At 43.9% G+C, this 27,536-nt stretch overlaps 1 protein-coding gene and 1 long non-coding RNA gene across 3 annotated transcripts; both read right to left on the bottom strand.

The window, feature by feature from the left end:
• Positions 1–1,722: 1,722 nt before the first annotated feature.
• On the bottom strand, positions 1,723–14,754 carry LOC130402061 (inter-alpha-trypsin inhibitor heavy chain H3-like). Its single transcript, XM_056606156.1, has 23 exons — positions 14,565–14,754; positions 13,885–13,920; positions 13,764–13,787; positions 13,513–13,670; positions 13,313–13,417; positions 13,058–13,220; positions 12,770–12,880; positions 12,470–12,598; positions 12,253–12,369; positions 11,971–12,139; positions 11,718–11,834; positions 10,838–11,019; positions 9,935–10,120; positions 8,249–8,388; positions 7,800–7,960; positions 5,445–5,471; positions 5,297–5,344; positions 4,981–5,022; positions 3,847–3,960; positions 3,544–3,748; positions 2,819–2,994; positions 2,461–2,572; positions 1,723–2,361 (listed from the first exon to the last, which is right to left on the bottom strand). The coding sequence occupies exons 1-23, from the start codon at positions 14,682–14,684 to the stop codon at positions 2,220–2,222; spliced, it is 2,784 nt and encodes a 927-aa protein (XP_056462131.1). The 5' UTR covers positions 14,685–14,754; the 3' UTR covers positions 1,723–2,219.
• A 3,062-nt stretch (positions 14,755–17,816) lies between these two features.
• LOC130402003 (uncharacterized) lies at positions 17,817–23,525 on the bottom strand. 2 transcript variants are annotated; one of them, XR_008903903.1, is made up of 8 exons: positions 20,640–23,525; positions 20,301–20,402; positions 19,682–19,979; positions 19,465–19,545; positions 19,290–19,368; positions 19,085–19,163; positions 18,544–18,665; positions 17,817–18,358 (listed from the first exon to the last, which is right to left on the bottom strand). It is a non-coding gene; the product is annotated as an uncharacterized LOC130402003 (long non-coding RNA). The 2 variants fall into 2 exon arrangements; XR_008903904.1 differs by lacking the exon at positions 18,544–18,665.
• Positions 23,526–27,536: the final 4,011 nt, after the last annotated feature.

Raw genomic sequence — 27,536 nt, 5'->3', positions numbered from 1 at the left:
CATGTTATTATGCTACAAGACTATTTATTTTATGAAGACATAGCTTTCCATTAAGTCATCGTTAGGACATTAATTTAGCTATCAAGACATAAACCTTGTTGAACTTGGTCCGGTATTGATCGAGAGCTCTGTATCCGTCCTCTGAAACCTGGGCCACAATGCCCCATCAATGAACGCCCGGTAAAAATGCTTGTCTTTGGCATTGACCGTTACAGAATATATTTTTATTAAAGGGAAGTATCGCCACAGAGGAATTCAACTTGTTTCTTTACCTTTTGCTTGTTCAAGGCGTGTGTATTAAGATATCCAACTCAAGGTCTTATTCTAGTCATTAGGGTGGTGTTAAGAAATCGCTACCCTAAGAATCCAGGCTTTTTATTAGGTTAGTAACCTAGACATCTAGTCTTTGGGAATAAGAGTAATTAGGTTAGTTACTAAGGCACATATCTAGTCACTAGGTTAGGTACTAAGACTCATTATATTATTACCTTGGACACATGTAGGTTAGATATCAAGACATATCTAGATATTGGTTGTTATGACACATATCTAGTCATTATGTTATCTATCAAGACATATCTTGTAATTTTGTATGCATAGGTAAAGCAAGATTTGATGTGTGTATTTCTTTAAAATTCAAAAACTCACATCAAATATTGCATTACATATACATAAGTGATATGATATATATACGTAACAGTTTTTTAAGCAATATAACTGAGCCTTACAAGTTCTTATGGTAAAAATACCTAACCAGACTTGCAGCTGTCATGCTTCTCTCCACAACAGCAGTATCATGCCTGTTTGGGAACATACTGACTCACAATTAATTTGGGAGAGGCAAACTCTGCGAATGTTATCTAACCCACTTGAGGACTCTGTCCAGGTGACAGTATTAGTTGGGGACCCGGCACCTCATCTGGCCACCATCCCCCCCCCAAATCAGCAACATCTGGTCACCCCACTCTCAACTCCTGAACTTCCGACATGAATGGGGTCACCACAAATGCCCTGGATCTCAGGACTAACACTGCAGACACGCAACACGGGCTGGCAAACTGTGGAGTGAGGAGTTCACATACTCAAATATTTCGATGAAGAGGCTTGAAAACATGACAACTCACATGTCATGTGTGTATAAATATATATACTGTATAATGTGTGTATTGTATTTTGGCCATTGTATGTTCAATAAACATACAATGCCTGGATTAAGTGGATTAACACTCCTCTTTAATGGTCTGCATATGTTTAACATGTAAACAACATTCATTATAGTCGAATTTACCAAATTAACCTGGTCATGTCAAATATGTGTTTTGTGTTTTATCGACAAAAGCGGTGCCCAAGAGTACAAGGAGAACAAAGAAACAACTCTTGATACGTGACCCCTTAGAGTAAATATTTGCAAACATTTATTCTGTGAACCTCTGTTTGGGGAAACCGAAGTTGGTCTTTGAGACAAGCATCAACCAGCTAATCAGCAACGGAGCGCATGGCAAACACAGCTCTTCCAAATCCCTGCCGAAGGTCTTGACATTCTCACAAAACCATGGGTTTTTACCTCAAACCATCATCATCACAAATCATCATCATTTGTCCTTAGATAAAAGATAAAAACCTTTTCAAAGTATTTTTGAATCTGTCGTAGTTTCTTTATTGTCAATCACTTTTGCTTAATAATAACAATAAAATGTTTTGGTTTTGTATTTTTTTTTAATGAAGCATAATTTGTGCTGCATTACATTACAAGATTTTGGCACAGTTTTTCCTTTTTATACAATTTAGAAATAATATGAGAATATTAAAAAAATACTTTGAGATAATCGGCTTAATGTCGTCACTTCAACAGTTGGAATAAGTACTACTACTAAATCCCTAATTCTCCTCCTCCATTGTTACAGCAACAACTCCCCCTGGAGGCAACCAAAGATTTCAGATATCATGGAGAACACGCTTGTTTAGAAATATCGTACACAGATTACAGATGGATCCTTGATCTGAACTCATAAGTGCCAATGAGTGGCTCCTTCCGTTAAAACTCCTCAACCAGACCTATGCAATAAGTAGCTGAAATTAAAGTTAGCCAAATGGCCCCTTTATCAGGGATATGGAACTTCTCCAATCCCTGTGGTCCCTGGGCTGCCACTGAGAGGTGATTGAAATAGAGAGGCTGTTAGCCGGCCTGAAGTGTCTGGCTATGTAATCAATGATACTACCTACTTGTCAGTCTTAAAGAGGCCTGACACAATGTAATCTGAAGCACTCCCGTCAATGAGTCCTGTTCCATTACTGTGAGCGAACCAGCAGGGAACATGCACTCCGCTCTGCACATCCTTCCTGAAGTCTTGATGCCAGCTCCTGCCGGGGAAGGACAAAGAAACACGATTGTTTCAAAAAAATGTTTTAAACATAACGTAAAGATTTTACTAATAAAGTGGGGTAAGGTAGCAGGTGTACCTGGTCACATTGAGCTGATGTCCTTTGACATACATGGTGGCGTCTGGTTTCTCAGGAGCCTCTCCTGGACGTTGATCTCCAACCTCAAACCCAATCCCATGGTAGAACTGACCTGGATCACAATTTGTAATTATTAAAGAAACACATAAATAAATACATAATAATTTCCATCTATAGCATAAAATACTATAAATATATATGTGGTATTCTGAGCAGTTTCCTGTAACTTCATAATTTCGCATCAACAGATTTCCATATGAAAACCAACACTTCTGAGGTGTAATGTGCTTATAAATCATCTACGATGGCCTCAGTAGAAAGATAGCTAACGTATGCCCCCTAGTGGACAGAGCCTTACCTAGCAGGCCGTGGACTTCCTGGGACACACGATGACTTTCCAATGTGTAGAATCCCAGATAATCCTGATGGTAGTGCCGTTTACTCCACACCTTTGTGTGCCTGACCACTCTAAACTTGATGTAGTCCCTTATGGTCACGGTCAGACTGCTGTTGTTCATCACCTTAAGCTTCACACTGAAATACACAAACACGAGAGGCAGATTAAATTGCTAATAAAAGTTAAGGCAGTAATACGTTATTTGTGCATCGATGATTGCACAAATGTATTAACCGGTTATCTTATTGGGCTATTTTATTCAATAATAATCAACCTAATAATAATCAATTATCAACCTTTCCTATTTGATTACCCTATTATACACGTTTGATAATGTTTTACACATGATTCTCAGAGTGCCACGAGATGTCCTTGATGTTAGAAAAAAACACGTTGAATATCAATCTCTTATAAGAAATATTATCCAATGTTTTTAGAGCATCCCTTATCTGAAATAAATCTGCCCTTCAACAAGCCACTTTGTTTTGGAAGCGAATATCAAATTATCATCACCGCAGTGCGCCTCCATCTCAACCTTCATTATCCTTTTTTAATTAGGTTTATATAGTTGCAGGAGACTTCAATCCGGTTATTCTTGTCTGCAAACTCCCAAAATCTCACGGGATCACGTCAACTCACACACACAGGTGAAAATTGACACAAACATAAGCAGACATCTTACTCACCTTGGTCCTTTGAGGGAAGCTTGATCTGACCACAGCAGCTTGACCTGTTGACCGTCCTGGGACAGAGTGATGAACTCAGTGGTCACCTCAAGCCTCACCCCCAGGGCTTGGTGGTCCACACCGATGTGGTCAAAGTAGGTCTTGAGTCCACTCGCGCTCGCTTTCTTTTGCTTTTTCGCAACGAGTTTCCCGTTAACCAGAAAACCTACAAAGGAATATATGTTTTAGAATTCCATTTTGCATGATGTTCTTCAGAAAATGAAGCCTGTGTATAACATTTGCGTGAGAGGGATGGTGGCCCACCTGAGGAGGAGTCTTTAACCAGGTTCAAGATGGTTCCAGGTGATCCGTTGATGTCAAAGCACAGTGCGTCCTCTCTCTCTGGCAGCTCTATCATAAAATGAGGATCTCCATCCACTTAATAGCAACACAAAAAAAAACATTAAGTTCCATTCATATACATATAGAAATTAACAAACATATTCATGTTGCGTGATGCACTTTCATGGAATCAGCATTTGTATTGAAAAGTCTGATTTAAAGTTGACCTTCAATAACCGTCAAACATAAAATGAATATAAACATATTTACCAGTAACAGTGCTTACAATTTATATTAAATATTTAGTTTATTGCATTGGAAATCTTAAAACTATTCAGAAAGTACAGATAGTACCAAGAAAAACAAGACAATCCAAACATAATTTGACAGATTGATTATATATTTAAGTATCTATTTCTTTATAAGAATATATAGTGGGTTTAGAGAGTGGGGGCCCCATCTTGCTTCCGGCGCAATTTACTTTCTACACTGACGCATGTGTTGTTGCTAGTTTGCAACTGGCGCAGAGCGTTCTTTCTTGTAGTTAGGATAATTCTTACATAACTTACTCGAGTTGATGCAAAACATAACTTGTAATTGATTAGAAATATGCAACATATATAACATTATAACTGTTTAGAAAGGGAGCTACACAGCTGAGCACGCACTAACGTACCCAATAATGCTGCAACATGTACAGTCCATTGACCCGCTTTTCCCCTAGCTTCATCATAGTCAAAGTGTTAAAACTAGCATAGCTAAGATATCATGGCCACCGTCCGCCATGTTTGTTTAGGCTTCAGTAACATTTGTTCATTGCAAGATTGCCATTTCCCTTTGCGTATAGTCTGATGTTCAGAAATCAGGATTGGGTTGGTGGAAGAATTGGCTTGTGTAAAAGTGCTGTGTTGACAAAACGGTGGTCTTCTACATATTACCAAAACAGTTACATTTGCCTTCATCTACAGGAGGGCAGATAGTGTGGAGGTGAAAAGTGCGTGCATGTGAAAAGTGCGGAGTTTGAGGAATAATGTGAAGAGTGTGGACAGGGTGGAGGGTGTGGAGATGGTGGCATGTTTGGGGAGTGTGGGGTGTAGAGTGTGAAGAGCTCCTCACCATTATCGTAACTCCTCTGTCTAGCTGCCGGTCTGGACCTTACTAAAGCCGCAAATACAAAAACATAGATGTAAAGTGTAAGAAAAGTGCAAAGATTCAAAGGTTGCCAAACCAGTGAATGGTCATTGACTTTCATGACGCTTCTCTCCGCACTCTTTCTCTGTCTTGTAGACCTGGGATCATAAACTTTAAACAACATGGGGTGGAAGGAGAGCATTTAATGGAAAGGGGGGGGAAGTGTGGTGAGTGTGGAGAGTGTGCAGTATGTGGATATGTTGACAGTGAGTGTTGAGTGTGAGTGAGGAGAGCTTCTCACCGCTTTGGGCTTTCCTAGCACTGTCTTTCGGGGCTGCTTGTGCCCTGACTAGTCACAAATTTAGAAATAGAGATATAAATATATACATAGAAACACAGCCAAGATATAACAAGTTGTCAAACCAGTGAATGGTCAGTCAAATTCATACCATCCTTCTCCACAAAACGTCGCTCTCCTGTAGACATGAGATCAGAAATATTAAAATCAGTACAAATACAACAAACATGGAAACAAAGGCCAGGATTTAAACACTAAGGGCACTATCTTGCAACCAGCACAATTTACTTTCTACACTGAAGCAGGCATCGTTGCTAGTTTGCAACTGGCGTAAAGCAAATTTTTCCCCGCAGCAGACTCCCACCACCAAACTTGCGGTTTGAGAGGCGTGTCGGGGAAAAGCAGAGGTGTGCTTCAGCTCAAAAGGATTCATGCTGCTATTTTACAGATCGAAAAAACCACGCACTAGCGGATGACGCAGTTGCCGTTGCTATTTTGACGTACCATGGCAGGTCGGAGCTGCAACATAATCTTACACACACCAGTAGGCTATACACAGGATTGCAAACGATTAGCATAACTGAAATATTATGATGATGATGTGGATTGTGGAAAGAAAAAAAATCCATGGGGGCTGCATGAATTTACACTGTAGTAGTTCATTCAATTGCAATCTTGCAATGACCAAATGTTACTGAAGCCTAAACAAACATGGCGGACGGTGGCCATGATATCTTAGCTATGCTAGTTTTTACACTTTGACTATGATGAAGCTCGGGGAAAGCGGGTCAATGGACTGTACATGTTGCAGCATTAGTGCGTGCTCAGTAGTTATTTGGGAAAACACAGCTGTGCATCTGCAAAAACTGTACAGCAAACCCATATTTTCTTGACACAGACATCGTGTACAAGGCCATACATTTTAGGATTGATGAGTATTTGATCGTGAGGAAACATATTTTTTACCGCGATTGCGTGTTTAGAAGAATGAATGAATGCGGGTGATGCTTGGCGCGCACTTGTGTACACCCATCTGTTTAAACCAGGGGTGCCCAACCTTTTTTGACCCAAGATCTACTTTTCAAGTAGCCAACCTCCCGAGATCTACCAGCAAACCTACCTTCAAGCCGGGGGGGGGGGGGGGGGGGGTAGAGAACAATTGTTGACGGGGGGGGGGGTTGTATCGTGAACCTACGGACTTCAGTGGGGGTTTCATTCCGTCTGCGCACGGCACCTTCTCAACGATAATCAATAATCTTCCTCCCACTCAGGGTGAAAATGGTAGGTCTTAGCTTGTTTCCCCTCAGCCATGCCAACGTTTAGGAGTGTGTAACTACTGTTGACGGCTTTCAACTGCTGTTAACAGCACATGCGCTACCGCGCGTATATGTCCCGCGCAAATTTAATTTCATTAAAAAAAAAAAAAAAAAAAATTTTTTTTTTTTTTTTTTTTTTTCTTCACCCCTCGCGATCGACTTGGGATCTGTCGGCGATCTACTGGTAGACCGCGATCGACTGGTTGGGCACCCCTGGTTTAAACACACGCAAACTAAATACGCTACGTATAATACAGGCCATGGCAATGTATATTAACAGGGGGACACATGTATATGTATAACACAAGTCAATAACGATAATGTATATATACTGGTAAGAAACTATGTCTGTTAATGTATTGCAGCATATCATTAAGTCGACCCACAGTTGCGGCCACAGGACCGCCAAACTTAATATATGTGTTAAGTTCTCTTTGCTGAAAATTGCATGACGACTCAGTGTTTCTGAAGTCGTAGAAGAAATGCTATTCCATGTGTGAATTAGGCCTATTATTTGGCCATAGACTGAGCCATTTGAAGTTTGAAATTCATGTGGTCATGCATCCGTCTCATCGGAGACTGCAAACGCGCTGTCAAAATATCAACTCGTCAAATTCAAATGCGCTCATGGCCCTTAAAGGAGATGGCACTCTCATTGGTTTGTTGCACGTTATGCCTACCTACAGTTTTCAGACCAACCCATTTTAGATTTGGGTCGGGCAGGCGCAAGAGTCATTTATCCGCCGGTACAATAGCAACAGCGCCAGAGATCCGCCCCCAACGCTACTTGCGTTTCGCGCTTATCACTTGCGTTTCAGACTGTTAAAATATGGCCTTAGGAGTCCTTGTGTGATGGCAGTTCATCATGGTTGCATTCATAATAAACCAATTGCTCTTTCATGATCGCCAAAATATATCCATTAAAGGCATAGTCAAGCTCTGACAATCGGAACCCCTTACATAACACATCATTATCATCAGGGCCGTACTTGGGCAAATAAGTATCCCGGGACCTTTTGACCCAGACCGGCCAACAACAGGCCGCGGTCACACAGTCCCACAGAAAAAAAACAGCCGGTTCAGCCGGGAATAGAGCGGCCGTTTGGGAATCTTCCCAAAACTCCCTGATTCACATGCATGAAGACAGCAAAGACTTCCTCTGTTACTGCTCCTCGTTCAGCTCTCCATACCCTCAGTCAGCTTGTCTGCTATGAGGGGCCCGCTGGGACCATCCTCGGTCTCTGGCTTGGTGACCACCATGGAGGTGAGGGGCGTGACGAAGCTGTACTTCAGGGACATCTCCAGGGCTTTGGCCGTGGCGTTGCTCTTCTCCTCCGGTGAACCCAGCTCACTGAAATTAGATTTTTGGCCATTCATAATAATTTAAGTAGGTCTATTGTATGCACATTTTAACGCACACGTTTAATTCCTTATTAAACATTTAATCACAGCCATACACAATTCATGTGTGTGACTGTGAATTGCTGGTTAACTTGACGAGAAGTATTTTGGAGTAGTATTTTGAAGATTCTCCCATTTGGAATCAATAACTCTGGTATTATAAATATATGTTTGATTTTCTCCTTCACGTTAAAGATTATTTAGTAAAAGTAAAGAATGTAATTAAATAAATGCAGACCTTGCGACCAGTAGCTGTTGGAGGGTGAGGTAAGCCCACAGGCGCTCACTGAAGTTCCCGAAAATGTACTCCTGCTCTGGATAGATCTGGTCCCACTCAGCCACCCTGGCTTTTCCCTGCACCTGGAAGTCATTCCCATGCTGTGGGAACAACAGTGGGAACAACAGGGAAGGGAAAAAAGAAGGGGGCAGAAGAAAAGTTTAAATGGGAACAGAGAAAACAACAACATCACTTTGGACTGCTGGAAGTCATCAGCAGCCGGGCCAGGGTCAAGCGAGGATAAGAGATTGCTTCACATCTTGCCAGCAGTACCCTAGAATCTTAAAGGCATGCAAGCCTTTAGTGGCAGCGCCAGAATTAACCCTTATCAAAAAGGATTTGGTTTTTTTTTTTGTTTGCTAAGACCCCAGGTAAATTGTTGATATTGTCTATGTCGAGATGTAATCAAACCCTAACCCTACCAAACTACATTTGTTTAACTCACCCCCTCTCACGGTGTAGGCACGTTCCAAAATTGGCAGCGACGAGCCATTGTCGTTCATTATATTCCAAACAAGTGTTTTGTAGCTACCATAGCTGTAACCTTGTTTTGTCCAACACAAGTTAGCACATAAGAACTGCCCTGACGAGGTATCTTTCAATAGTGCCCACAAGCAAACCACAAGTTTAGATTCTGTGTTTACACTTCATTTTGCATCCACACAAACACAGAGACCGAGGCGCGCAGTAAGAATGCTGAGCAAAAATAATGGCTGTGTGATATTCTGAACTCTGAGTGCAGAGTAACATTTCAATGAGTCGCAAGAGTAAACGTAGGTGGGGATGTATTTTTAATTAAATAGAACACAGCCTAAGCATTCACTTATGAATCAGAATTAAGTGCCCCCTTCACGATCGTATGAATGTATGCAGAACATGTCAACTAAACACAAATTAAACTTTTTCCCTGCTGAGCTATCTATTGCACACTGTGGGTCGAAGCAATACAATTCTCCAGTTTGATCCAAAATTCACCACCGTGCTCAAGAACAGGACATTTAACTTTCAAGAATTCAATGTCTCAAAACAAGATTCCCCTGTTTACACAGAATCTTGTGAATTTCATTATTTGCGGGCAAATACCACCACATACAGTTTGTATGCACTTACTTCACCATTACAACCTTCAAGTCACAACTCAAAACTCACCTGTTCAAACTCGCACACAACGTCCAACTGATCACTGTTTTGATTGTTTTTTTCTTTGTTTCGTTTTGTCTTGTTTTTGTTTTATTTATTTCTTATTGCTTATGTTTATTTATTTATTTATTTATTTTTTCCACAATGTCTTGTTTTTTAAAAAATGTATGATGACTATATGCTATGTAAGGTGACCTTGGGTGTCTTGAAAGGCGCCTCTAAATTAAATGTATTATTATTATTATTATTATTATTATTATTATTACTTGTGTTGGAGCAAACAATTATACAGCTTTATTATAGTCTGACTCAGTTTCCATTCTCCATCAGATGGCCTTTTCCCCCTTGCTTCACAGGATCCTCCCACTCTCGTATACAATCTCGTCATTGCCCTTACCTTCTAGTATCCAGAACAATTGGTCTGGATACTTACAAACACCATACTTAAAAACCCACATACATAAATACTTCATGCACTGTTAGTTATTAACATTCATGTTAACTCACTCCATCAGCCTGCACTTCCACCAGGAAGTTGTCCATGTCATTGTCAGACAGCCGCCCGGCCACCACGATCTCTGAGCCATTGAACAACTGACTGAAGTGATGAGGGGTTAAGGAATCCACTGCGTTGTCAGGGTAACGCAGGTCCACCTCAGAGAGCAGAGGGGTGGCCACCTCCTCAAAGAAACCCTGGGAACCGAAATGTATTAGGATACATTTTCTCCACTATATGCATACCTAAAATATCTCTCTTAACCCTGTTTTGTATGCATGTATGCATGCATGTATGTATGTATGTATTGTGGCATAGGCCAGGGAGGAGTGAGGGGAGTGGTAGGCCAGGCACCCATCTGGCTACCACAGAGCAGAGAGCAGGCTACCACAAGCCTGAGTTGGGAGGAGCAAGAGACAGAGAGGACTGGATCATTAAGGAGGTGAATGACCCTTTTCCAACCCTGGTTGTGTTTACGAGGTGAATAAACCATCATAAGTTGAACCTGCTTTGTGTGTTGTGTCGTTTTATCTGTGCAACTTGGTGGCGTGGAAACCCCACACCCACTGGCCTGCTACAGTACGCATGTATGTATGTATGTATGTATGTATGTATGTATGTATGTATGTATGTATGTATGTATGTATGTATGTATGTATGTATGTATGTATGTATGTATGTATGTATGTATGTATGTATGTATGTATGTAAATAAATGGTGCAACTATTGATGTTGTCCCATTTCAGTTTTCTCTAAAAAGGAGAATGTGATCATTGCTGATATTCTCTGACAATATTTCGACATTGTTCAGGACATTTTATGGCTCACATTGGATGCATCCCATAATTCAAAATTCCCTTGTTTGTTCATCAATTCTTTGCTTGGTATTTGTTTTCTAGTTCAGTCACCTCACCTGCAGCTGAAGGGTTGCATCCGAGGCTTCATAGATCCTGCGTGCCAGTCCCTTATTTTGTTTGGCCATCACATCCAGGAAGGAGTAATCCACGTTTTCCCCAAAGCCCAGGCAGAACAGAGACATGTTACCACCGATGGCGTTGAGCACGTTGTTCTGGATCTTTGGGAGGGAGCTCTCCCCTGCAGGCAGCCAATCCAACCACACATGCAGAACGGCACAACCACCACAGATTAACGGATGGGTTTGGCCCACACAAAGGTTAGGCCCCGTCTACACAAAGCCGAAACCGTTACGGTTTCGATCTATCCGGTTTCGCAGTATCTCCGTAAAGACGAAGCCAAGCGAAACCGGGTAGATCTGTAGAAACGCTGTAGCACACATGCCTGGCCCATAAGGGGCGCTGCTTCTGCAACAGAAATCCTTGTTGTTGTGAGTTCTGAGACTCCGCGGGCTTAACAGTCATTGGCTAGAGGGTCGAGGGGTAGGGCGATGACGTCATGGTTTACGGTTTCAGGCGTCCACACGAATCCAAAACGAAACCGGGTAGATTTGAAACCACCTCCGAGGGTGGTTTCAGAAGTTTGCGGTTTCGGTCAGCGGATTCGCCGGCTTCGTGTTGACGGAAGGCCGAACCGTACAAGACCTTTGCGGTTTCGCCATGAAATCGGCTTCGTGTGGACGGGGCCTAAACCATGATTTGTAGTTTGCCATGTCAACACTCACACCTGTACTTTGTATCCCTGTTGTTGAACACCTATACAAAATATATGAACGAAAGAGTTCCAAACTTCAAGAATGTCACAATTGATAAATGTCTCTGTTTGACTTTTGAGGATGATAACTGTTTTCATGTGAGCATATCTTCTCATGAACTCACCTGAATTGGGCATTCCGTCAGTCAGTAAGATAATCATGTCCACACTTGTCTGTGTGCCTCCCTTTTCCCGCTTCAACATGTCCACTGCTCTCAACACGGCGCCGTTGATATTCGTACCTGTGAGGGGAGGAAGATCATGGCACTTCATGTAATTTTTTCTCTTTTTATTAATTAAGAAAAAGGGAGTTGAAATTTAAATTGTGAAGACGTCACAGGCGTGTGACGGATTTGATATTCTCAGTTTGAATCTCACTTCCGCTATCCCTGATTCTCTTGACATACTCCATTGCGTTGGTCACATTTTCTCTCGTGGCCTTCATAAGAGAATTCTTCCACTGGAGAATGGTGTGGTCAAATTGGATGAGGCCGAAATGGTCTTCATGGTGTAGGTCTTGCAGAATGGCCAGCATTGCCTCTCGGGTCTGAAGAGCATTTACAATCTACGGTTAGACCTTTAACAATTAAGGGAAGACGTGTATTCAAATCTCTAAATATCACACACACACACACACACACACACACACACACACTGTACCTGGATCATCTTGGTGCCTGACATTGACCCACTCCTGTCGATGACAAACACCACATTCTTTGGGATGCGGGGGAGATCCGGAGGAGCAAAGAAATGCACAAAGTATCCGTTCACGATCTGGAGGTAGCAATACAAAAGTGGAATTGATCAGTTTAAACTGGTCTATGTTGCTCCACTAAAGTCAGCATTGTGTTTCATATATTTGTTGACAGCAGACCTGAATGTCTCCTAGGCTTGACGCTCGTTTCACGTCATACTTGATGATGAAATCCCCATTGATCAGAGACCCATCACACTCTGGACACTTCCTCTGCTGATCCAGCGTGGGCGAGAAGGAGATGTGTGCCTGAGCGACCAATGTATTAGTTAATGCTCAAATGTGATGGTTTGAATAGCATGGAAACCCCATCGTACATGAAACGCAGACCGGTTTTGACTACATTTATAAATATAACTGATGTATAATATATCATATAAATATATTGACACTGAAACGTTTGAGAAGCTTCTCTTATACCTTATTGTCTGTGACAGTTTTTTCCACCAGTGGGAGGAGTTCATTGGAAAGGAAGGTTCCAGCGGCCTCCACAAAGGCAATGCCCTGGGCCTCATAGATATCAGCCACAATCTGCACACACACACACACACACACACACACACACACACACACACACACACACACACACACACACACACACACACACACACACACACACACACACACACACACACACACACACACACACTATTTAGTGAAAGTATACCGAGCACAGGGAAACTTAAGGGATTGTGAACTTGGATTCACCTCAAAGTTCTGGACCAGCTGTTTGGGGTTAATTCGGGTCAGAATCTCATACTGGCCCAATTTCCTCTGAAGAAGCTCCTCATAGGTCAGGATGAAGGTCACATTGCTCTTGGCTCTAATGTTGACGGATACAGAGAACGTCTCCATCGTCCTTCCAGAAGCTCTGCAACAGACAATATGTGAAGGACCTCACCGCCATGTCTCTGAAAGTCGTCTAGTTTGAGACTAGAATTCATGTTGTGACCCGTGACTTACTTGACCAGTCCAGCCGTCTGCCCTTTAGACACTGCTTTGTCATACTGCTTCCTAGCCTTCTCTTTTTCATTCACCTTCCCAATATAGACCTGACCCTCAATCTCCCTAAGAGTGGGAAAACATAAAGAAGCATGAAAGGTAAAAAATTATCAAACGATCAAAACGCAAAACAAAAAAAATTAAATTGCCTTCTTACTCACATGGTGAAGTTGGTGATGAAGGCCGTCTTGGGCAGGTCCACCTTGAAGAATATTTCCTGGGAGGAGTTGGCTTTGTTCAAAGCACTGGAGGTCATGACTGTGTGAGCAAACCGAGAAGCCACCGTACAGTGTACTGTGACACTGAGCACCTCCACCATCTGAACAGAGTGGGTGAAATAAATAAAATCGAGAAAATATATACATAATAATGTGAAGTATCTCTAATATATTGGTTTCCCAGGATGTCTCACCTTTGCATTGTTTGTACTACGTTTCTGGAATAAAATTAAAGCACATTAAAAGTATAATAAAGCAATTTCTACATATATGTTTTAGTACATGTTATCATGTTGCCTTATCAATGTCTCCTACCTGACGAGAAATGGGGCTCGCAACAGCCTCAGCGTCCTGGAAAATTACGTGAACGTTAAAACGGTATCAGAAGGAGTAGTAGGCCTATCACCCTTCATTTCAACAGCATGATACAATTTTTTTATTCATTTGAGTTATCTTATAGCCTGCATTTCTTATTTAACTACCGTAGGAAAAACGAAAATCATACAAGGTGGATGTAATGGAATTAGTAATTAACATAAGATGTCAAAAGGTCGAAAATCGCTCTATGTAGGCTATGTAACAAAAACATACACAACGTTGAAATGTTAGTTCAAGTGGAATGCGCAATATAAGTGTCATCTATTCTGGAACCAAATGTAATATTTTAAAAAATATATATTTATAAGTAGGCCTATGCAACTGGCTGCGTAGACTACCCCATACAGTCCCTTGCACACCCATGGCCTATAATTGCATGGTACCAAATCCCGTTTCCCTGTGGACCGCTGATACTTCCCAGTTGGGAGCAAACAAACTCTTCGCGCGTAACGCGTTTGGTGTGGCCGTAGCTTACTCTTAAGGATTGACTTTAAAAAAACGTCTGGTCTTTTAAATGTCCTCAACAAGTAGGCTACACTCAATAAAATGTTAGGTATTTAATAGTTTCCGCACACATGTAGTCCAGTTCAGATCTAAACATGATAGCCTATATTTACCCTCTGCATATCTTCATTATGTGTGATGAACACTGCTCCATCGACCAGAAAAATAAAGATGTAGAGGGAATTCCAAAGAAGCAGCGTGCTCCACTTCCCAGGCATGACTGACCTCAACATCCACTGTCTGTTACCTCTTTCACAGGAGTTCTCATCTCAGGCTTGTATGAATTCTGAATGGGCGTTATTGGCAATAGAGAGGGCGGGACTGTCAGTTGCATGGGTTAAGAGGCGAGAGCTAGAGAGAGGGCGGGACTTCTGGAAGAGGGATATCCACTACCGTTAAGGGGTTTGTCCACTTCTTTCCCCGGGGACGGTTCTTGCGTACACTGCTCATAGCAAAGAGACCGGAAATAAAATCGGGGTAGACCGGGTGAACGCTATAATTCAGGATCCTCCCTCAGCCTAGGACGTGTGGGACCAAAACAAGAGCCAAGATGTACAGGCACGCGAATAATCTTTCCCGTAACTGTCCTAACTCCGCCCACATCCTGGCCTCTTTCGAAAATAAGCATCCTATTCATACTTTGCACGTGACGTCACGACGACTGGGCAAGAACAACCTTCTCTAGCACTTAATAATAATAAATGAAATTAAAGGCCCACTATGCAACTTTTTTAGCCAAAATTACATTAAGTATGCAGGTTGAGAGTTATGCTGATGGTTCTGCATCCATTTCTGGGTCGATTGGTGGGTGTGTCATTTACCCATGTCGTCTCTACAGTGAAAAAGCGCATATGCAACTTGATCTGCTCGGACCGGGACATTCCGGATGTGACGCAGCGGAAGTATCCTCGAAAATGTAGTCAGATTGTAGTTTCGAAAATGCTTTACGGCACAGACACACACCCAAACATGGCACCGGCTAGATATAAACAGCCAGTTGCGAGGCAATTGTTGCATTCATCATGGATCAATCGACTGATAAGGGACCCAAGAGGCGACTGTAGCAGGCTAGGAGTCATTGCGATGGTTCCATTATACATTTTTGTTCGATTGTCGTTGTTTCGACTCCCACTTGCGCATCTTGGCGGAGAAAAGGAATATGTTTCTGCCGGCGACCCGCCGCCCACTCTCGCGGGAGTCTCGGGTCTCGCGAAGTAACGAATTGCTTTACGGCACAGACCCCCAAACACGGAACCGGCTCGATATAAACACAAGTAAATAAGGGATTGTTACATTCATCATATATCAGCCGACTAAAAAGAGACGGAGAAACCCAATGTCGGAGGAACAGAAGAAGAGAAAAGGGAGACTGACCGACAGAGAGGCCAGACACGAGTAAACGTTGGGCAAGCTTTTCAGGAATAGCGTGAACTGAAAGAAAAAGAAGACTGCAAATCAGACTCCGATTTGGCCGTGTTGCTTTTGAAATTGAAAGTACCCTTGGGTGAACTTTGTCCTCGTGGTATTCTTGATGTTGATAGCCTCTGTACAAATGTGTTTGCTCAACCATTTTGTTGTGAGCCCTGTAAAAATTGTTTTCTCGACCGTTTTGTTGTGAGCCCTGTATGTTTCTAGCTTGCTTGTTGGTTGCAACCATATAAACACCTTTGTTTCCATTGATGTTTTGCTTTTCGTCTGTCTCGTCCCCCAGATACAGACTGAATCCCCGAATCCAGGTTCTTGTTTATTTAGATTATTATGTTGGCCAACACTCTCACACTGATTGTTCTGTTCAACATAAGATAAAACAATTATAATCTAGGATATAAATTCTCCCCGTCAACTATAAAAAAGGATGGCTTTATGTTTATTGCAATACAAATTCACAATTTTAAAAATGCATAACCTTGCCTACATTTTATGAACATCTACTTCGGACATGGCTCCACGCCTTCGCCGGCTTCTTTGAAAACAAATGCACATGCCTCGCGTAGAAGTGCATGGGGAAGGGTCGTCAACGAGTTGTTACGACAGTGTTGTAAAATATCTACTACGAAACTGAAGGGGGCGCTGTGTAGAGAAATGTGCGTGCCAAAACCAAGAAAAAAGCGAAGAAATTCCCGAAGTTGCATAGTGGGCCTTTAATATAGCGCTTAATATGGTACTCTAAGACGCTTTACATATTGCCCTATCAAAACTATGTAAGACAGACTAGGAAAAAAAGAAAAACAGAGGTTAAACATGAAGAATAAGGTGGGAGTTAGGTGGGGAAGGCTAGTTTAAAAAGGTATGTTTTGAGTGCAGATTTGAAAGAAGAGAGGGTTGGAGAGACTTTGATGTGGGAGGGGAGTGAATTCCAAAGGCTTGGGGCAGCAACAGAGAAGGGCCGATCATCCCAAGTCCGGCGCTCTGTCCGTGGAACTTGTAGAAGGTTGGTAGAGATGGAACTGAGGAATCGGGAGGGGGCGCGGTGATGGAGGAGGTCAGCAAGGTAGGGGGGGCTAGGCTGTTGAGGGCCTTGTAGGTGACGAGTAAGATTTTGAAGTTGATTCGTTGTTTAAATGGAAGCCAATGGAGTTCACGGAGGACAGGTGTGATGTGTTCTCTGGAGCGGGTACCAGTGAGGAGGCGTGCAGCTGAGTTCTGGACATATTGAAGTTTTCTGAGGACTTTGTTGGTGACGCCTCGTGCCCACTTCACCGTCAGTCAAAGGACGTCAGAAGGCGTGGCTGACGGATGGGGGAGCTTTCCAGGGTCGTCAGAGCCAGAGTAGTGTCACAGTGCTTAAATTTGCATACGTGATCTGATTGGAGGACGGATCCGTCGCTGGCGAAAAATGTGAAAAATGTTCAACGTTTTGACGGAGCCTTCAGCGGAGGGAGGCAGTGGGCACGAGGCGCCTCGTGCCCACTGCCTCTGCCCGTTGACTGATCCCCATTAACTTTGAATTTGGAAGTACGCGCAATTCATTGTGGATCCGTGCTCTGAAGAGTCAAAAAATGTGAGTATATTTTATTCTATTTTATTTTTTTAACTTCACGAATGCCACTAACCACTCGGTTACTTGCACATTTTTGAAAACGAACGTTTAGGGTTGCTGGGTTGACAGGTTTGTGTATGCACACAGACAACCATTGTGAAACAGGCAGGAGCGATTCAAAATGAGCCAAATACCCGAGAAAGGACTAATAGTTCAAATTTCGGTGTCACCCACTCCATTTCATCCTAAACAAACCAGAAAGGGGGCTCAATGATCAAAATACCGGAATGGTCCTTTAAATATTTTGCAGGAGTTTAGCTTGACATTAACCAAGTTAAATGACAATTAAATGAACCGCACCAAACATGTAGAAGTCAATGTGGGATTTTAATATATAAACAAAAACACTTGACAGAAGTTTGATGCAATTTTGTGAAGGAATGCAGAGGAAAACATTTTCCCAAATTAATCTTTTCAAAATGTCAGCACCATTCCGAAAGCAAGTGAAGAGGTTTGTGTAAAAGCAGTCCTCCCTGACCAGCTCTGTCCCTGACTCTAAACCCTGACTCTCAACCCTAACGCTGAACCCTCTGAGGGCAGGAAGACGCGCCTTCAGTGTAAAGGTTTGAACCACAGAGAAGGAAGAAAAGAGGAAGCAGTAGAGAGTAGTGAAGTAGTGAGGTTAGTGACAGACGTGAGGGAAAGGCGTGTGGAAGCACGGTTACATGTGGGTTCAAGAAGATCACTCCCACTGGAGGTCATTGATCCATCAGCCTCAGATTGCTGAGCTCAGCAGATCTTCTGGAGGACGAGGCTCAGATAAACTGAGGAGACGGGACCAGCAGGATGTCAGGATCAGGGCGGGTTCAGCTCAGGTGTGTCTACCTCCGGCCAAACAGGATCAGGCGAGGTTCAGCTCAGGTGTATCTGCCCGGACAAAACAAGGACATTGATTAGGTTCAATATTCAAAAGATGCAACATTATCTGAACCGAAGATAAGTCATTAAGGAGCAGGCAGGCTTTAGGGCGCCTTGCACAAGGACGCATCACTGTATTCTGAAGACTTTTACCCGGCAACATTGGTTTTAGAGTTGAACCCCCAACCCCCTACCTAGTCCACTATGTCCAGATAGTCAGATAGAGTCCTGGTTGTCCTCAGAATTTGCCTTCCAGTTGTACGGCTTCTCCATCAGTCCTCCAGATTCCTGGTCTGGTTACAAACGTAGTTTGTCTCTAATGTAAGGTAAGAAACACAGTAGTAGTTTGTCTCTAATGTAAGGTAACAAACACAGTAGTAGTTTGTCTCTAATGTAAGGTAAGAAACACAGTAGTAGTTTGTCTCTAATGTAAGGTAAGAAACACAGTAGTAGTTTGTCTCTAATGTAAGGTAAGAAACACAGTAGTAGTTTGTCTCTAATGTAAGGTAACAACCACAGGAGTAGTTGGGCTCTAATGTAAGGTAACAGCCACAGGAGTAGTTGGGCTCTAATGTAAGGTAACAAACACAGGAGTAGTTGGGCTCTAATGGCGCGTAACAAAGTAGCAGCAGTAGTTTGTCTGGTAAACAACCACAGTAGTATGCCGTAACTTGTACTGGACAAACTAATGCTGCGTTACAACAAGTCCACTCCGTTTATTTTATGCAAACTTACGAGTATCCTGGTTGGTAGAGTGATGTCGTCCTCCAGAGTCTTGGCTCCTCCATCAGCTCTCCTCAGCCAGAGTCCTGGTCTGGAAAAAAACAGTGCGAGTCCGACCCTGAAGTCTGGTAACAAACACGCAGTTTCTCTTATTTTTAAGCCCTTTATTTTAATTTTATTTTTTGTTTGTTTGGTTGGTTGGTTATTACAAACGTACAATCCTTGTTGGTAGTGTGATGGTCATCCTCCAGATTCACGGCTCCCCTTCCAGCTCGCCTCCGCTCCAGAAACACGTTCTAGTAAGAAAACACAGCGGTAGTTGGTTAACCCATGTCAAAGTAACAGCTGTATTTTGCCCTTTAAGTCAACCATGTAATTAAATACAAACTTACGAGGAATCCTTGTTGGTCGATTCCTAGTAGTCCTCCAGCGTCTCAGCTCCTCCAGCAGCTCTACTTAGACCGAGTCCTGGTCTGGAACAAACAGCGGAAGTAAAACAAATATAGTCGTCTGGTATATATGGTACAAACGCCGGTAGTTTGTGGTAGCAGTATTCTGCGAGAAGTGGCAGTGAGTGTGATGATCACTTCAGAGTCAAGCTCCATCTACCCGACGACAGACGTCCTTCACCAGGCAGGGCCTCCACCAGCTCCACCAGGCAGGGCCTACAGCATGACTCCATCAGCTCGGCTCCTCCATCAGCTCCTTCAGCACTGCTCCTCCATCAGCTCGGCTCCTCCATCAGGACCTTCAGCACGGCTCCTCCATCAGCTCCGCTCCTCCATCAGGTCCTTCAGCTCGGCTCCTCCATCAGCTCCTTCAGCACTGCTCCTCCATCAGCTCCGCTCCTCCATCAGGTCCTTCAGCACGGCTCCTCCATCAGCTCCTTCAGCCATGGATTCCTGGTCTGGTTACATACAGTTGGTCTCAGCAGTAAATCACCTGGGGACGCAACGCACCCCACCTCCTGCATCTGAGGTTCACTTGTAAAATGGAAGACTAATTTAAACACTTAAATTAGACAACATCTGCAGATTGTCGCGTTCAGCAATTCATCCACTACAGTCGTAGAAGCACTAGTAACATTAATGGCTCATATGACTTGCATAACCCCTGTATGACTTAACTCAAATCACAGCTTGGCATAGATTTAAAGTCATAAGATGATTAAAATCCAAGGTAGTTTAGGTCTGGTTTTGGTGTTTCAGATGAGCTTGGTGTTGGTTACCCTCTAGTCCGGTGCTGCAGGCCCCTGGTCTCCAGCCTCAGTCTCCGGTCCATCCTGGCACCACAAGCCTCCGGTCCCCAGCCTCTCAGCCTCGCCATTCAGCTACAGCAGCAGGTTTATATCAGCATTTGCCCACCAATAAACTTAATTGACTCATCCGAAACAGAGTTACACAATTAATTGAACTATTATTTTATAACTCAAGGCTAGAAAAGACTTGAGACCAGACATGAGCATCCCATTTTTGGGAATGAAGACAGAGCAGTCCAGTTTAAAGAAGTGGTTCAGGCCATGCATTGAAACTGACTTGAGACTCTGCTCACACACCAGAGCACTGACCTGTTCTGGAGGACTTCTGACAGGAGGTGGAGGTCTGGCTCTGGGTGAGGAGGTGGAGGTCTTGCTCTGGGTGAGGAGGCAGACATCTTGGGACAAACTACATGTTACCTTTTTAACCTTGTACAGTTCTAGAGTATCTTCTACTGTAATATGTGGGAAGGACGGCCATTATTTTAGCTTTGATATTATCCAGTTGGTAACTCTGCACCAAAGTCGTTGTTTAACATCATTCCATTGGGTAGGGTTGAACTTCTGTGGCAATTAATGACAGCAGATATTTAGAACCTACAAAAGCTGAAGTAACAAAGAACACTAAGCAGTATCAATATTAAATCAAATATACTCAGCCATATTCTGGTGCTGGGTTCCGTTGAAGAAATGTCAAATTATCTTCCACCTTGAAATGATTTTCAGTCTTCACTGATGTCAAAAATGGGCCAGCAAGTAGAACGCCGTTTTGTACGCAGTGAGATTCCCGTCACGTCATCGTGGTTAAAAGTATGGAAATTAACATATTGTACGACGTACGCGTCTATGTATTTAATATCAAACTCAAATTGTTTAAGATAGGGTCACGAGGTTACGCAAATAAAATCCAGAACGTTCCATCAGATTCCCTCAGGGGACTCCCGTCCAACTAACTGCCAGTTGGTTTATTACGGTTGTCAAAACAACGTTCTATGCTAACCATTGGGACTAAATCAAGTGACCGCACTCAGAAACTTCACAAACCGTCCGACTGGAATCCGAACATTCCGGCCGGAACCAACCAAAGAAAAAACAGAACCAGCGCCTCACCTTGAGCTGAACGGAGGAAGATCCTGAAGTCCAGCGATGGTCTACATTAAAACACAGCCAACAGACTTACCTTGAGGAGATCTGTTTGTTGCTGTTGGTCATTAATACTATTCAGTGTACCTTTACATTATTATGCACCCAGTGTGTACAAGTTATATCACTCAAAACCGTACGAAGAACCAAACTACCATGTACGTCCCACAACAACTTTAAACCTAAAATCCTGGAATCATTCAATACCAAACTGTCTACGTTTTGCAATTATCTAGATTATTCAAATCTAAACGTTGAGCTCACAGAGAGCCGGCCACAGCCCTGCAACGTCAACCTGACCGCCTCATCACCAACAGCAAATCATGCCAGCCAGCCAACACATGTACAGCTCCAGTGAGAAGTGGGCATCTGAGTGAAAGGACTGCCCATAATAAAAAGAAGCCCAATTCCTGAACTATCCAACCATCTTCATGGTTTAAAGATTTACAGACTTGACATTCCATTGTGTTCTAATCACCTTTGCCTGCTCCCTCGTTACTTACAAAACTCTGCAGCTCCATCTCTAGATTGTTGCATCCTACTCATGGGGGTGTGGTCTGAGTGAGAAGAGATGCATGCTGGGATACAGTGCTGTCTGAAGTCTTCAGTTCTATACACACGCCCCTCAGGAGAAACCAAGTGTTTGAGAATCTGTTGTGACATCAGTTACATGAGCTGGAATATCCTTCAAGATCGCGCCAGGATTCCCAGAGGAGAAAGGCCAAGAGGAAGATGTGTGGGTTCTTCCACTCAGCCAATGGAACACAACAACAGTCTTCATCAGAGTACCATGGAACACTTTGAAACATTCTCCTCTTTACACCTTGAAGCCCCAGTGAAAGTTACCTCCTTACCTCCTCAGCTGAAGAGCAAAACTTCAGCTCGAAGAGCGCACTAGCTGTCAATCCAGCCAGGTAGGAAGAGCCATCTCATTACAGGTCTGAAGGTCATCTTGAATATCCATTTAGGTCCCTTTCCAACGTCAGACTCTCCTTGTGGAATTCCTTTAGGTGTCCATCCTCCATTGATCCTGATTGGTGTAGTCCTAGTTTGAAGTCACTGATCTGAACACGCCGCTTGCATCGTTTTACACTTGAGTCTCCTTCCTGCCCAGTGTGTTGGATATCGCTCCGGAGCGTCGCTCAGGGCTCTTCATGTCTACTGGAGGCCCTTAAGTAAACGTGTGGCAGTCCATCAGGTATGATTTAGTTGACCATTCCAATATCCCAAGCCAATCACACAGACCCCTGTATGAACATTATCAGTGTCAAAGCAAGCCGGACACACACACACATAGAACCCAGGACAGGCACGTAGAACCCCATGCCAGGTGTGAGTGAGAGAGACACACACACACACAGTAGAACCCTAGCGATGCTCAAAAATCATCAATCTCATGTCAAACCCAAACACACACACACCACTGAGCCATAAAAGGCCAAACAATCATGCAGGGTAAAAACCTCATGCCAAATAACATTCCATCATCACCCTCCCAGCTCTCCTGCCAGGGCACCCATAACAGAACAACCAATGTCTCCAGAGATGTAAATTATGTACAACATTCTTCAGTGGCGTCCCACATTGGTGAAGGATTATGCTTGGCGTCTCCAAAATGTGTCCCAGGTTGATTCAACGTCTCTGAAGTCATGTCTTTGTAGTCCAGTGGTTTCCTGAAAGAGGGGCCTTTACAGATGCAAACGGTGCAGCTTTAGTCAGCCTGAGGACAGGAAGGAGGTCATCTGTTCAGAAGACCACCCAGTGGAGGGGGGTGGCTCTTGAGGAGCAGGATCCATATGGGGATGGCCCCAAATAAGACCTTCTTGGAAATCAAACTGTTCCTGAGGAGTCACGATGCCTGGAGGGGACTGTTGAATGTGTTCCATGGTTCTCTGTGTCAGACTGAAGTTGTGTTTTAGTCGTTGAGATGAGGAGCCTCCTCATCTCCCCCTGGTGTTTCTCCTTCTGAATCCCTGTCTCCATCTTTAAGAACATTCCAGTCCATGTAACTGACATCACAACAGTTTCTCAAACACTCGGTTTCCCCTAAGGGGGCGTGTCTACAGACCTGTAGACTTCAGACAGCTCTGTATCCCAGTATGCACCTCTGCTCACTCAGACCATGAAAGACTGAAGATATCAGAACCCAACCCATTACTCCAGCTTACAACAATAACTTGGAGCCTGTAACCATTTGAACAAATCATTAAAGCCAACATAAACCAAACACAAACATCCTTACTACTCAGATAAACCTTCAGGTAACAGGTTAACTCACCAGGAAGCCAAAATACATCAATGTGCCCAAGAGTAATGAGAAATTAATGACTTACAGCTTGCAGTTCATCTTGATGGTTAAGTTGGGATACTCACAGAACTGCAGTTAAATATCCATGATAGACCTTTGAAGGAAGGAACAGCTTACTCATGGTGCAATTTCAAATGAGAGTTAAACCACCACAATCCCCGATTTCCTTCACACTGCCAAACAGCGGAGGACACCAACGTACGGTCCCGTTCCCTCTCAAGTAAGACGCACCAGATGCAACCAATGAACTAATTAAGAAAAACACTTGGCAGGCGAGCTGCGGCAGGTGAGCTGCGGCAGGTGAGCTAATTAGTAAAACGCCTTGGTAACAGTGAGAGGCTATTTCAGCTCTGTGTTTGATCTTAAATGACCTCCCTCATTTTAATTAAAGGGAGGAGTCTGATTTAGATTTATACTTCAAAACGAAAAAAGTCTTCATTCAATTCACCTTACTATGCGCGCGAGTGTGTGTGTGTGTGTGTGTGTGTGTGTGTGTGTGTGTGTGTGTGTGTGTGTGTGTGTGTGTGTGTGTGTGTGTGTGTGTGTGTGTGTGTGTGGGGGGGGTGGTATCTATATAGTTTGTATCTATATTAAGTTAATCTTTGGTGTGTGTCTATTTGGTGTGTTTATCTTTATGGTGTGTATATATGGTGTGTATCTAGGGCAGGGATCGTGCCACACCTCCCGGTGCCGCTCCTGATCGGGAGGGATTGTCCGATAGCCCACCAGAAGCAGATACTAAATACTACTCCTTCTCTCTTCTCCTTCTCCCCTCTAATCGTTTTCTCCTCTCCTTCCGTCTCTCTTCCACGCATATCGCATTTTTATTGCCTCTGCTCAAGAGAATAGATTTGGGTGGGGATTTCTAGGTTTCATTAATATCCGGGGCTTAGCCCAGAGTGAATGTGAAAATGTTGTGCGCCAAATTTATGTGTATTCTTTATTGTGCATGCAAACTTTTTCATAATGCTTTATCCAACTAAATGAAATACACAGTTTATTATAGCTTTAAATAGCTACCTGACTGCTATGCTGCTTATCCCCAAATGACTAAAGTTCCATTCAAGTTATTGCAAATGAATATGAGGCAGACCTTACACATACACACATACACATACACACACACACGCGCGCACAGATCTGACTGGGGATAGGATAGGTTAATACACTTGAGGTGGTAAACAGGTCATTGTTTATTCTCTTGCCAGAAGGACTATGTCTATCTAGACTAGGCTACTTATGAATTTTTATGATTATTCTTTATTTATTTTTTATTTATTTTTTTAAAGATCATATTCAGGGCTAATTAAATAATACCCGAGGCTTTAGCCCCGAATAAAACAGCATAGGGACGCCATTGCCTTAAGCTAACGTATTTATCCACGATAGCAGACACTTTAAATAATAGTTATAATTACCTGCAACTTATTTATCTCAACGAAATTTCAAATAGTATACTAGACACATACAAATATAGATAAAGGAAAATATACAAAAATGAAATGGCTAAAGTTAATGCAAAATTATGATGTAGTCGAGTACAAACAGTCTACTCTCATTGCAGTCTTTGGAAGTTGATTCTGACTGATATACTATTATCTTCCACAGCATGACATAACACATCTCAGGAAGTGGTAGTGCTCCACTTTGTTGAAGAATCTCGATACTGAAGGGTATAGTTCTTCTGAAGCAGATGTGCTGTGAATTCCAATATTAACACAACCGTAACAATGACCTACAAAAACTATTTGTGTGTGTGTGTGTGTGTGTGTGTGTGTGTGTGTGTGTGTGTGTGTGTGTGTGTGTGTGTGTGTGTGTGTGTGTGTGTGTGTGTGTGCAGTCATTGCAGACGGTTTGCTAATTTCACGGAGGAGGGCAGAGAGATGGCAAGAGGAACTCTACCACCTATCTTCGGTATCCAAGCGCAAAGTGTCCGAAATGGATGAGACATAATATTTATCTTTTCTTTATTTCTTTATTTTTTATTGGCTACCGTAGAGTGAATGCGGTGTCGAAGATTGACGCCTACCCAATGCCTCGGATCGACGAACTCGTGGACCGGCTTGGCATGGCCACCTATCTCACGACCCTGGACTGCACTAAGGGCTACTGGCAGATTCCGCTGTCTCCAGCAGCCCGGGAAGAAACGGCGTTCTCCACTCCGCTCGGTCTGTACAAGTTTAAGGTGCTTCCGTTCGGGTTGTTCGGGGACCCGGCCACGTTTCAGCGGCTGATGGACCGGGTGTTACGGCCCCACGCCGCGTATGCTGCTGCCTACAATGATGACATCGTCATCTATAGTGGAACGTGGGAGCAGCATATGCGGCAGGTGGCGGCCGTTCTTCAGTCGCTGAGACGGGCGGGGCTCACGGCCAACCCGAAGAAGTGCGTGATCGGGCGGAGGAAGATCCAGTATCTGGGATACCACCAGGGGGGGGGGAAGGTCCGGCCACAGGTCGTGAAGACCGCAGCGGTCGCCGCCTCCCCTCGGCCCAGGACCAAGAAAGAGGTTAGGCGGTTCTTGGGGCTGGCGGGTTACTACCGGCAGTTTGTACCACACTTCTCCGACCTGGCCAGCCCCTTGACCGACCTCACCCGTAAGAGGGCCCCAGATACAGTCCAGTGGTCGGAGCCACGTCAGGTGTCGTTTGATGCTATTAAAACAGCCCTCTGTGGGAAGTCGGTCCTGTGTGCTCCTGACTTTGATATCCCTTTTAACCCTGCAGACGGACGCATCGGATAGGGGGTTGGGCGCGGTCCTGACCCAGCAGGTGGAAGGGGCTGACCGCCCCGGTGCTGTACCTGAGCAGAAAACTATCGGACCGGGAGGGTCGGTACAGCACAGTCGAAAAGGAGTGTCTCGCCATCCGATGGGCAGTCGGCGCCCTTCGCTACTACCTGCTGGGGCGCGCGTTCACCCTCTACTCCGACCACGCCCCCCTCCAGTGGCTCCGACGCATGAAGGACGTCGACGCGAGGATCACCCGGTGGTATCTCGCGTTGCAGCCCTTCAACTTTCGGGTCGTGCACAGGCCCGGGGCGCAGATGGCCGTGGCGGACTTCCTCTCCCGTTCTGGGGGGGGGGAGTAAGTTGGCGGCCGGATGTTCCCCCGGCCTGTGTCGGGCGGTGGGGGGGGACGTGCGACGTCTGGCCTGCAGGGGGAGGTAGGGGGCGGTTGGGAACACACCGGATCGGCTGGGGGGGTTGGACCTGGTTGCGAGCAGGTGCCCGCGATCAGGTCCAATCAGGGAATGTGTATCTATGTGCCTGCTTTGTATTGCAGTAGGAGAGATGTTACCTGTGAGAGATGTTACCTGTGAGAGATGTTACCTGTGAGAGATGTTACCTGTGAGAGATGTTACCTCTGAGAGAGAGAGATCCAGAGACTGTGCTCAACCTCGACGGAACCAGGAAGCGCGTGGATCGACCGTTATGATTTAGTTTGGGGCCTGTCTTAAGTTTGCTTTATGAAATAAAAGAGCTCCCAACAAAGGGACAAAAGAAACTGGTCTCCCCGCGCTCATTAACCTGCTACACGTTTGTTTTGTACTCCAGGGTGACAACGAAGTGCAAAACAATGTGCCATTTCCTGTTTATTTTATCAGTTTCAGTGTGGAGAAACTGTATTCCCCAGAGGCTGATCTTACAGGAAGGGTTACAGCAATCTTGCACAGTCTAAAGAGCGCAAAGGAAACTTCCCTGTTCTACTGTTCTTTCCTCATTTCATGACAGCTGCTATAAGAACAGCAAGTCACTT

The sequence above is a fragment of the Gadus chalcogrammus genome, chromosome 13 (assembly GCF_026213295.1).
Source record: "Gadus chalcogrammus isolate NIFS_2021 chromosome 13, NIFS_Gcha_1.0, whole genome shotgun sequence".
Taxonomy (NCBI): domain Eukaryota; kingdom Metazoa; phylum Chordata; class Actinopteri; order Gadiformes; family Gadidae; genus Gadus; species Gadus chalcogrammus.
The sequence above is the reverse complement of the archived record's forward strand: the minus strand, read 5'-3'. Positions and strand labels throughout refer to the sequence as shown.